The sequence below is a fragment of the Sesamum indicum genome, linkage group LG8 (genome assembly GCF_000512975.1).
Source record: "Sesamum indicum cultivar Zhongzhi No. 13 linkage group LG8, S_indicum_v1.0, whole genome shotgun sequence".
Lineage (NCBI taxonomy): Eukaryota > Viridiplantae > Streptophyta > Magnoliopsida > Lamiales > Pedaliaceae > Sesamum > Sesamum indicum.
The window spans coordinates 21168188-21179629 of record NC_026152.1 but is presented as its reverse complement, the minus strand read 5'-3'; the positions used below and the strand labels follow the sequence as shown (position 1 = coordinate 21179629).

At 37.7% G+C, this 11442-nt stretch overlaps 2 protein-coding genes and 1 long non-coding RNA gene across 5 annotated transcripts in view; 2 read left to right on the top strand and 1 right to left on the bottom strand.

Annotated features, from left to right (window-relative positions):
- LOC105169819 (DDB1- and CUL4-associated factor 8) overlaps positions 1-4550 on the top strand; it is a 6345-nt gene extending 1795 nt beyond the window's left edge. The window contains exons 1-6 of one of the 3 annotated variants that reach the window (XM_011090348.2): positions 22-287; positions 411-540; positions 1089-1340; positions 1632-1772; positions 2113-2862; positions 3563-4320. In XM_011090348.2, coding sequence (XP_011088650.1) covers positions 424-540; positions 1089-1340; positions 1632-1772; positions 2113-2862; positions 3563-4075 — 1773 coding nt within the window. In that variant the 5' untranslated portion in view covers positions 22-287; positions 411-423 and the 3' untranslated portion in view covers positions 4076-4320. Of the gene's footprint in view, positions 1-21; positions 288-410; positions 541-1088; positions 1341-1631; positions 1773-2112; positions 2863-3562 lie in introns of those variants that run through there. The other 2 variants (XM_011090351.2, XM_011090350.2) reach the window with 2 other exon arrangements.
- LOC110012385 lies at positions 4928-6711 on the top strand. Its single transcript, XR_002287511.1, has 2 exons — positions 4928-5544; positions 5861-6711. It is a non-coding gene; the product is annotated as an uncharacterized LOC110012385 (long non-coding RNA).
- Positions 6597-11442, bottom strand: LOC105169817 (hippocampus abundant transcript 1 protein). Its single transcript, XM_011090345.2, has 14 exons — positions 11007-11442; positions 9398-9509; positions 9062-9174; positions 8712-8834; positions 8357-8562; positions 8196-8271; positions 8006-8092; positions 7805-7885; positions 7683-7715; positions 7528-7581; positions 7398-7439; positions 7226-7304; positions 7007-7077; positions 6597-6920 (listed from the first exon to the last, which is right to left on the bottom strand). The coding sequence occupies exons 1-14, from the start codon at positions 11169-11171 to the stop codon at positions 6831-6833; spliced, it is 1332 nt and encodes a 443-aa protein (XP_011088647.1). The 5' UTR covers positions 11172-11442; the 3' UTR covers positions 6597-6830.

Here is an 11442-nt window from a genome sequence, read left to right as displayed (position 1 = left end):
TTCTCATAATTTTCAGACCTCGTTGCGTTGTCCTGCTTTCTACTCTACAGTTATTATGATTTGTTTCTGTAAAGGAATTATTATTAATTTTTATTCTTTTATATAAAATAATGTGCTCTCTCTGTCTGTCTCTCGCTCTCGCTCGCCGTCGGGCGACACTCCCAATTCACAACCAATTCTTCCTCTTCCAAACTCCCACCCACTATATCTATTAAATTCTTCTTCATCCCTTTCTCTCTCTATCCATACATCTTACACTTTCCACATTCATTCTCACCTGTTTTTGGGTAATTTCTTGACAATGCTAATGACTTCAAACCCAGTTATTATCATTCTTATTATTATTTTTAATCCAATTGTTTGATTTCACTCTCTCTCTATTCTTGTGCAATTTTCTTGATTTTTCTTAGGGTTAGGGATTTAATGACGATGAGAAAGAGAACCAGAACGAGTCTCAACTCGGCGCTTGTCAATGTCTGGAGACGTGAACTTGGCGAGCTCTCCTCTAGAAACTTCTCCGACCGCCTTGCCGCTTCCGAGGTTTATTCTCTTAATAATTTTTTTGCCCTGCTTCTAATCATGCTGTTTCATTTGCGCGTGATTTGTGATATTGTATTTGGTTTCAACGCATTGCCCATCTTACTCACTTTTGGTTTTCCTTAAGGTGAATTGCTGATAGAGGATTTATTCCGCCTACTGGTTCACGTGTTCTTTGGAATTATTACTTGTATCCTTGAATGGTGACTTTTGAGAGGTTATAAATTTGTCGTCAAACTGAATGTCTGCGTTTCATCTTTGGAAACATTTAAATGAATTTTCTCCATCTCATAAGGAGTTCTTGATAGAAGAATTCTGCGTTTTAATTATGATTTCTGACATGCAAAGGTAGTCTGACATCTGCATGTTGCTTTTTAGCAAACGAGGACCAGCAACAATATATTGAATTTGACTTTTGTTCCTCCTTGTGTCATGTTCAGTCCAGTGATGAAATTCAACTCTCCTCTTAGTTTTCCAATTGCCGGTGGTGACCAACTTGTTATCTTGGTAAAACTAAATTGACTTAGATCTACCTGGTTCCTTGTTATCAGGATCTTGTGCTTCGTCTTGATATCCTACAAAAGCTAGATTTACACCGAGGTTGTGTAAACACTATTAGCTTCAATGGAGCTGGTGATATTCTTGTATCAGGTTCAGATGATAGGAGGATCATACTCTGGGATTGGGAAACTGGTCAACCAAGACTTTCTTTCCATTCAGGTCATCACAACAATGTTTTCCAAGCAAAGATCATGCCATGCACTGATGATCGAAGCTTCGTTACCTGTGCTGCTGATGGGCAGGTGATTTGTTTGCCCTATGCGGCTGTGCCCTCTCTCTCTCTCTCTCTCTCTCAACACACGCACACCCACGCACAAGAAAAATCTAAAGATTTGAATATCTTCACTAATGTTTATTTTTAAACTCTTTCCAATCATGAAGTTGCATTGTGGGCACTAATGATATTGATAATGCACCTGAAAGTTGGTTGCTTGAATACGAAGCTTCTATTTCATTAGAAGAGTCCAGTTATTTATGTAGATGTAATTTCCAAAGGTGTTTTCTCACACAAGTGAGTTTTTTTTTATATTCAGGTAAGACATGCTCAAATTCTTGCCTCTGGAGTGGTGACTAAATTACTGGCAAAACATCATGGACGAGTGCACAAATTAGCAGTTGAACCTGGCAGCCCTCATATTTTCTATACCTGTGGAGAGGATGGATTGGTGCAGCATGTAAGTTAATGTGTTTTAATCAAATTTATGGCTTCTTTTGATGATTCTTCCATTAGAAAAGTCTTGAGTGAGTCAACAGATAATTATTAAAAAGCTGTTATATTAAAAGGAAAAGTTCAAGTCTTCTATGGGACCCTTGTTTCTTTTCCACTTGAAGATTGACTTTTAAGCATGCCATTGTTCTATCAGAAGTGTCCATCACCCTTTGTTAATTCTTGTTGATTGCTCTTTTAGAAGGAAGATAGGACTAAAGTTTGGTGAAAATAATATATCAACAGGTAATATGTGGTGTCCATTTTTGTTTATGATTCTGAATGTGTGACTATTATCTATTGCACAGATTGATCTGAGAACTGGAAGTGCTACCCGCCTGTTTACTTGCAAACCTATGCCAAGCCAGAGTTATTTTTCCACTGTTCATCTAAATGCAATTACAATAGATCCAAGAAATCCAAATTTATTTGCTGTTGGTGGGTCAGATCAGTTTGCTCGACTGTTTGACATCCGTAAATATAAGTGGGACGGATCATCTGACTTTGATCGGCCCGTTGATTTCTTTTGCCCCCCACATCTAATTGATGACGAGCATGTGGGAATAACAGGGCTGGCATTCTCTGATCAGAGCGAGCTTCTTGTGTCTTACAATGATGAGTTTATCTATCTATTCACGAAGGATATTGGATTGGGACCTGATCCAACTCTTACTTCGCAAGTCTCTGATTGCAGTGATACAGGTGATATGACCCCTGATAATTGTTCAGGTGTATCTCTTTCAAATGTTGATGGCAATGTAAAGGCTGCTCCCCAGGCCTACAAAGGGCATAGGAACTGTGAGACTGTGAAAGGTGTGAATTTCTTTGGGCCTAAATGTGAGTACGTTGTGAGTGGATCGGATTGTGGTCGAATTTTCATTTGGAAGAAAAAGGGTGGAGAGCTAGTTCGTGTTATGGAAGCAGATAAACATGTCGTGAATTGCATTGAGTCTCATCCTCATGCTACAGTGCTGGCCAGCAGTGGAATAGAGCATGACATCAAAATTTGGATTCCAAAAGCTATTGATAGAGCCACTCTACCAACTAACATTCAAAAGGTATGTCATGGTTTTGAATATAAACCAGTCTTTGTCAGATTACCTTATGGAAAATAATGGATTATAACAGTGTGAGTGAAGAAACTTCTTATCATACTCCATGTACTAAGAATGTCTGATTCGGGAGGTACGTCCATGCTGTTGTTAAAAATATACCTTCTTTCATTTGATTTTGGTCTTTGGTAGAAGGCTCTGGCAAAAATGTGATCATTTGAGAAGTTAAAAGCAATCAGTCGCTCAAGTTCACCTACAAAATAAGGCAATTTTGTTGAGCTTAGTGCTAGTTATTTTGCTTAATATTGGAATCTGTACATGGAGCATTTTACCGCTGTTTTTGCATACCTTGTTTGAGGGATTCTTAATGTCACCTGGCTTACATCATGGCTCTAGTATTCTTCTTTCATCCTGTAAATCAGCATTTTGCTTTACGGATTTGAAGACCTGCAAACTTCTGAAACTCTCTACTTTTTTACTTTAACTGGGTGTTAAATAGTTTATCTGATCTTACTCTGCATGGTTATTCTTTCTCTCTATCAAACTGGACACACTCTACAAGTCACAGACAAATCCATTGAACTTGGTGCTTCCATGTTGGTGAATATCTTAGTCTGCATTTTAAGAATGCTGTTCTAGATGACATGTCTTTCTTGGAAACCCATGGAAGTGTAGTTAGTTCTAATGTCTCCCCGTTACTTAATAGGATAGGGTCCTGAACTTGATACCTCATCGAATTGGTTTCTTTCCCTTTGGTGGTTTTTATGACGACGATGATGACGATGATGACTTCATTGATTCTGATGATGATGAGGACAACGACGACGACGGAGATGATGACGATGATGATGACAATGATGACGACGACGATGATGGTAGTAATTGTAACAATGATGATGATATTACTGATAACAATGATGGTTATAGCGGGAATGAGGTTTTGAATGAAGAGCAGCAGGAGGAAGAGGATAATGAGGGAGATGATACTACTGATGTTATTTTCCTCGGATATGCAGATGAAGATGATTTTGGTTCTGAGAATTTCTATGATGATGGGGTTGAAGATATCAGAGAAACCGAGAATGATGGTGATATTGAAATCGCTGCTTCCGACGATTCATTCAGTGATATCTGTGATAATGATTATAGTGATCTTGGGTGTGGTGATAATGACTTTGATGACTGTAATATGATGGATGGTTTTGACAATGAAAAATGACAAGAAAATTGGGATGTCATGTTTTGTCTTGCTGGTGGTGATGATGATGGTGATGCATTGACTTTTGATGATTTTGCACTTTCTGTTTCCAGCGAAGACCGAGGCCAAGGGGTTGGATGCACCGTATGGTTTCTCCAGAGGACCTGATGTTGCAGTTGTTTTCCCAAAGGCGAAGGACAAGCCCTGAGAGCAGTGGAGAGCGTTCAGATGTGGGAAGGGACCTGCTACAGCTTCTTCTGACCTTTGACACCAACAGTGATGGTTCATCAGATGATGGTAGAGATACCACCAGTGCTGAAGACTGTTCCATTTGATGGAGTTATCTTGGAACAACCACCTGCTGGGCTATGTACATATACAATGAATAAAGTTTAACATGTTCTAAGCTGTATTTTCTTCTTAGCACTTATTGGAACAATATCAATCTCTATTTTTTGTTTGATATGCATTCAATTTCATTTATCTTGTTTTTCTACCTTTTGTCTTTTGAGTTACCATTATCCTTTTGATCATTCATCTCACTTTGTATATTTAGGGTGCATCACGCAATGATTATGTTTCTCATACATTTCAGAGAGTTGCGTCATCTGAAATTGGAATGGTCCTGGTTCTCAGCTGGGCAACTATTTCTTGGGGAATTGTTGTGAACTTGTTGAACAGACTAATGATATTAGTGCTCAATGGTTCATTTTGAGTTTCCACTTCTTTGGAATTGACACAACATAAGCTATACGTCTGTCTAGTCTTGAGTGAAATATACTCAAATTGATGAAACGAGATCGTGAAGAAGAAATAGAATGTAAAATAACTGATAAAATGTTCTCTCCTTTCTCTAATGAAGATATAGTTATAACTGGAGTCCAGAGCCGTAAGGTAAGAACAACTTTTTGGTTTTTGTGCGTGTACGCGAAAATGATGGACAGATATCATATAGTTACCTTTCCCAATTTGGGCCCATATCATTCAATCCATCTGAATCTGATAAACCAATTATGGTGCTTCACGAAGAATATTATGGGCCCAAAAAGTTAGATCCGCCTGCCCGAGACTCAGTAGGTCTGTACGGAGATGCATGGGAACGCTCCATGGGAGGCTTTGCCAAGCTTGACTGTTGCAAACATATTTTGCAGACTCTCCATCAAAGATCGAGCGCGAAACGTCCCTTTCCTTTGCAGATCATGGGGCCACCCGACGCACATCTGCACTGCTGGGCTTCCATGATCGCTGAAAATTACTCTTCATTCGGGAATTCCGCTGCCGATCATGCTTTTCTGATGGATTCTTACCCTGACGGGCTCAGTTTTCCGGACCCTTTTGATGGGAGGAGAAGCGCTTGTCACCACCGCGGCGTAGCAAGCCTGGAAGAGCTGGTAGCGGCGCCATCGTCGCCTCCATTATTTCTTCCCTTTCCTCACTTCTAGCCATGGGCCTGCTAATGATGATGCCATTTTTCGCCTTATCGCCAAACGGTGAGTTTACCGTTTGCACAAAAAGAGAAGGATAAGTTTCCAAGTCAGCACATGAAGTTTTTATTATGTTTTCATGTTCCACAAACCATTTTACGTTTTTCCTTTTTCTCCTTCAATTTTGAGGCCACTAGTTGGGCATCCACTGGTAAATGATAGGATTGCTGATGATCGTCAATATAACTGAATAGATGTTGCTTTTGCTGGTTTTTTTATGACTTAATTTAATACGCAGCAGTCAGCACTTCATCTGTTTGTTTAAAGCTCGGAACTTTCTGAAACCAAATAATGTAAACTCCGCTTTTTGCGTTTCTTGCAGCTGCCCCAACTTGAAGCACCTTTTTTTCCATGGATCTCAGGATGCTTCTCAGGAAGCGATCGTGAAATCATCCGCAGCTGTTCAAAGCTTGAGCTCGTGGATTTCTCTGATTCACCATATTTCAACCCTCTGGTTTTGGGGGAATTGAGCAACTACTGTCCTAATATCAGGGGGATTAGAAGGAATGGTCATTTGGAACCATCATTTTCATATGCACTTAGTGCTGGATTTCCTAGGTTGAGGCTCCTAAATATCTCCAATTGACTGTCGTTTATAAAGATCTACTTTCAATAGTGACCACATGCAAGGAACTATGCTATCTAGACGTTGCAGGCTGCCAAATGTTGGTATGTTACATGCACATTATTAAGGTGGCTTCTGCTGGGATAGCTCAAGTTCTGTATGATTGAGCTTTTTCCATTGTTTTTCTTTCTTGATCACATTTTGATCTTGGTTTGAGAATCGGGACGTGCTGATTTTGTGGAAATAGTTTTCTTGGATAGATGGCTTCCCGTTATGTGATTGATTATACTTATTTCATGTCTAATCAGATGAAGTTGGAAATGATCAGGGTATGGAATTTATAAGATTTTCTAAATAGTTATGACCTTCTCATTGAACTAGATAATCCACTTCAACAGGTGAGGTGAACAGGCTTGGCCTGGCCTGGTCTGGCTGTTTGCAGTATACAAGCACAAATCCTAAGCTAGAAACTTCAGGACCAAATACAAACACATTTCTGAACAAATAAACCAGATATTCATGTGAAACGAATAAATGTTAGTAAGAGTCGTATCATATTTACATTTACAAAATAACAAAATATTACACTGCACCCCAGAAGCCTGCTCCAATAGCCTTCAAAAAGTGCTATGCATTTCGTTTTTCATGAAAATTTATCAGCAAAAACGAAATTTTAGCCACGAGTTGAGGCTTCGGTCCGTCTTCTCCATAACTGAAAGCATTGAGTTTAGGCCAGCAAGCAGGGCTCACTGCAGGATCTGTCTCTAGACAAGAGAGGCTGAAACTTTATGATTGTGCTAAGGATGAAACCTACAAACTGCACAAGACAACATTTTTCCTGATTAGCTATCTACAGTTCAACAGCTGAGGTAAACAATTAGTTTGTGAAGATAATCTTCTTACCCAAGCCAGCCCAACGCACAGCATACTGAAACCAGGGAAATAAAATGGAGCTCCATCGGACAAAAATAAAGCTGCGAGATGTATGTAAGAGTGAGATTTCAGTTGAAGATGCGGGTTTTGTTAAGATTGAGCCCTTGCAGCTTATTGGCATAAGAACAAGCGCTCGATCCTACAGTTTGCAACTTTTCTAATTTATATGTAGGAAAAGTTGAGGTTTACCTGAAAGAGGACTATATATAATTGGAGAAATGACATTGGCAAATGAGGTTATGCCCATGACAGATCCTTGAGCGATCCCCTGATATGGAGCATTCATGTCAATACGTTGTTGCTATAAAAATTTGAAGAGAAGCAGCAGTAGTAAGAACAAGTGAGAATGTAGTGTGTTTACCTGTTCATAGGGCCCAACTTGTTTTGAAATAATGCACCTAAGCTGTAAGTTTCAGAAACATTTTTGTCAGTATTGTGCAACTAGGGTGGTGAAAAAGTAAGCTCAAACACAGATATTATATGAAACTCACACTAGGACTTGCTAGGAAAAGGAAGATGCCCAAGAATGCAGAACCATAAGGTACCTGCAGCAGAATTGCCAAGAAAACAATCAGAACAAAGATGTAAAATTGTACCTTCAATTACTGGACATTGACATTGTCTGGAAAAGATTAAAGAGCTTTACCCAAGGTGCCCATGCAATGCTGTCAAGTAGCATCTGCACAAAACCAGAAAGACTCGTCATGTAAGCTGTACTTAAATTTATTTATGAAGAAGAGGATTTAAAAAGTGGAAATTGTTGCATACATTTAGGAATCCAGCAAAAAGACCTATGCAAAGAAGTGTCTCTTCTCCAAGAAGCGGACCAAGTGTGGGCATTAAGACCATCTGCAGAGTTCATAAACGTGGACTGGTCAATAAGTGAAACAATAAAATCTAATGAGGAAGTTAGGTCAAGTAGTGGAAAATTTTAAGTATATGTAAGTAGTAATTCATCTCATAACATACATTTGATACGGTTGCTGAAATATAGGTAATAAGCCATATATCAGCAAACTGGTCTTTCTGGAAGTGGAATCGAGCCTTTAAGTAGTACTGCAGTAAAGAAATTAAATGTGCCAACGTTAAAAGGAATTCTTTATTGCAGATTATATATAAACACAGATCAGATATACGTAGAAAAGGAGATTTAGTTTACCATTAAGAAAGCTTGGATTCCTGCCTCAGCAAGGCTATTGAAGAAAACAATAAATGATGCTAGTGATACAGTACCACTGCAAATAAGAGGGTCATTGATCAGCATGTTTCCATCACATACAACCGAATTGTAAATCAAGAAATATCAATAAATATTCCTACCTGCTCTTTAGCAAGCGAATTATATCCTTTGGCAACGGAAATTTCTTAATCAAGTCGGTCTTCTTCAACGACTCATTCCCAGTTTCACTGGTTTCAGTTGCAGGTTTCAAGATTGGCTGCTCCAAAGCATCAGCTTGGCAAGTACTAGTGTCCTTGAGAAAGATTTTCATGTAAACTGCTGCCACAACAGCTACAACTGCTGCCAGCTGATTAACCAAAACAACAAGTATATATCCATCGCATTAGCATCAGAAAACCTAAAGGATTCGATCTGCCTCTGAAGCTAAGGCACAAGAAGTTGGTTCAGGAAAATTAAGAAAAGACAAGTGTATATGCATTAGGGGAGAAGAAGGACCTGAAATATCCGAGTGGTGGGCAGTAAGCGTGCAACTAATGTACCACAAACAGTTGCTGCAGCAGTCACGCCAGACAAGAGTCCAAATGCAGAGACGCGCTTTCCCTCTGATACATTGTCGGCCTGACCAAATAATTAAACATGTTTATAATACATGCATGTGATGAGGCAATCCATAATCTGAGGAATAACTAATTATCAATATATAATAGCTCCACAAAGTTATAAAGTTCACTCTCAAGTATTCTTTCACGCACATTTTCAGCACAATAGATATTTCCGAAAACATTTGACAGCAATGAATGAAATGGAGAATTATTATGTTTAAAAGGGATGATATGAAATCTCACCAAATAACTAAGGGCGAGGCAGATGACACCCCCTTCAGTAACCATGGCTGTTAAAGTCTTCAAAACATAGTACACATAGAAGAATTCTGTTGTCCTTCTCACAGCCAATATCACTGCATGCACATATATGACAAAAACATGTCAAAAGTCGTACAACATTTGCCTGCGTATCCAAAACTAGTCAAAACTCTAAAGGTAGCTTATTTCAGGATATTGCATGCATCTCACTGACAATGATTAATTACCATCTCATCTCACTAATTAAGGTTGGTAAAAAGGGATTCAATATGAAAATCATGGTAATAATTAAGTAGACATGTCTCAATTTCGACATACCTAATGGAAAAATGGAGAGGGTCATGGGAATCGTGAGCAAGACCTTTCGGCCATATGTGTCGGACAGAAAACCGATGAGTGGCATCACAACCACTGACCCTATTCCTGCAATCTGCATCAACATATAATTCAAATTAGAATCACATAATTATGTTTTTGTACTTGAAAAGATAAATGATATACATACATCAATATGGATAGTTAATTCAATTATAATGAATAATCATAATCATTTGACAAAGTAAGATTAATTTATTATTTATTAAAAAAAACAAAAGGGATATGTATGTATAGATGGTTGGTGAATATTTATACATATGTATGTTAATTAGGTATGAATTAATAATTGAATATTAAAAGAGATAAACATGGTATGCACGACGAAAAAATAAATAAAAAAAAAAATAAGATTGGGATGCCAGCTAATGTCTTAGTCAAAATATATAATCTTAATTAGTCATAATCATATTAATAGTAATATAATTAGAGCTAAAAAGTAGGTTGAGACATATATATCCAATTCACAATATCACCATCAATTACAAATTCTACCCCACCTAACTTCACTCACAATTAAACAAAGGAAAAAGTGGTACTAAAAAGATGATATCCACTTGTAACTATTTTATTTATTTTTATTTGCAAAACTTGTGCATGTTTAACACAAGTCGGCTAAGTAGTTCCATCCCATCTCCTCAAGAACCAATCATTCACTTGTATACTTTTTTCCCATTATCCATATTTACTTTATCAAGTTAAGATTGATTGACTCAGCCGTACACACTCACTCCCACCAAATCACATAATCCAATAATTACCTTAATTAATTAGCTCATCCTTCCAACCATATAATAAACAAGGCCTACCAAGTTACAATGTATATTGGTAGTTGGTGACTTGGTACACAGACGAGAGCTAAAACAAGAGAAAGGATATGTATTTAGATATTGGACGGATTTGTTTGGATTAGGAGAAGAAAATGAGAGGATTACTCCAACCTGTTTTTAGATATTTCTATTACAAGTCTTCTTTTTTATAAGGGAAAAATGCAATTTAACCCCTGTAAATATACAAATTACTTTTTTATAAAAAATGAGTAGTAATTTATCCTCCCGTACTTTTTAAAATACAGCAATTTACTCCCTTTGTTATTTAAAATTAAGCAATTTGCCTCCTTAGATAAGGGGTAAATTGTTTTATTTTAAAAAATATAGGGGGATAAATTGTTATTATTTTTTAATAAAAGATAATTTTGGTCATTTTCAATATCACATTAAACTCTGTTTTATAATCACTGAATTAATTAATTAAGAAGGTAATTAAAGTTAAAATGAAAATGAGTAGTGAAGAAACAGAGATGATGATTGGGAATGGAGTGATGATGATGAGTTTCATGTATATTATGTTCCTAAAGGTGGAAGCACCGGCGGCAGAGCTGGTGGTGTTGCTGCTTATAATATATAACTTTCTAACAAAATACAGCTAAATAAACGTGCATATATATCTCCCTTCATCGATGGATGTTTATACACACATGGACGTACATTTATATGTATGGATAGATGAAATAACAGTAAATGAGAGATGGATATATATATAGGTAGATTACCGCTTGCTGGAAGCCGGAGAGGTAAATGGCGAGGGAGCATTCATCTTTGCCGGGGCAGACGGCCTCCATGGTGACGTCAGCAATGGTGGGATTGACGACCAAGGAGGCAAAGTAGGAGAGGAAGACGGTCACAAAAAGGTGAATCAAATTCTTCCAGTTCTCCATTCTTGTGATGGATGGATCTCCCTTTGGAATGAGATATTTAACAGTAATAATGTGTTTGTGTGAATGAAGAAATGAAAGAAGAGTAGTAGGGGCGGGCGTCGTGCCTATATATATATATAACCTACTCTTTGTTCATTCATTAAAAAGACAAGGGGCAAGTGATGATGATTGGAATTATTATTATATATGAAAAATGAATGAAGAAGCGGGTTGTGGTTGTGGTTGCGGTTGTGGTATTTTTTCATTTTTCTGGGGTTGGTGAGCTGAAATA

Bases quoted from the DNA above. Each gene is read 5' to 3' on its own strand.
- LOC105169817 (XM_011090345.2), bottom strand. From the start codon at position 11,171: ATGGAGAACTGGAAGAATTTGATTCACCTTTTTGTGACCGTCTTCCTC. The intron at 9,510-11,006 runs GTAATCTACCTA...ATGTTGATGCAG, and splicing joins TCTCCGGCTTCCAGCAAGCG to ATTGCAGGAATAGGGTCAGT. The intron at 9,175-9,397 runs GTATGTCGAAAT...ATGTGCATGCAG, and splicing joins CCTCTCCATTTTTCCATTAG to TGATATTGGCTGTGAGAAGG.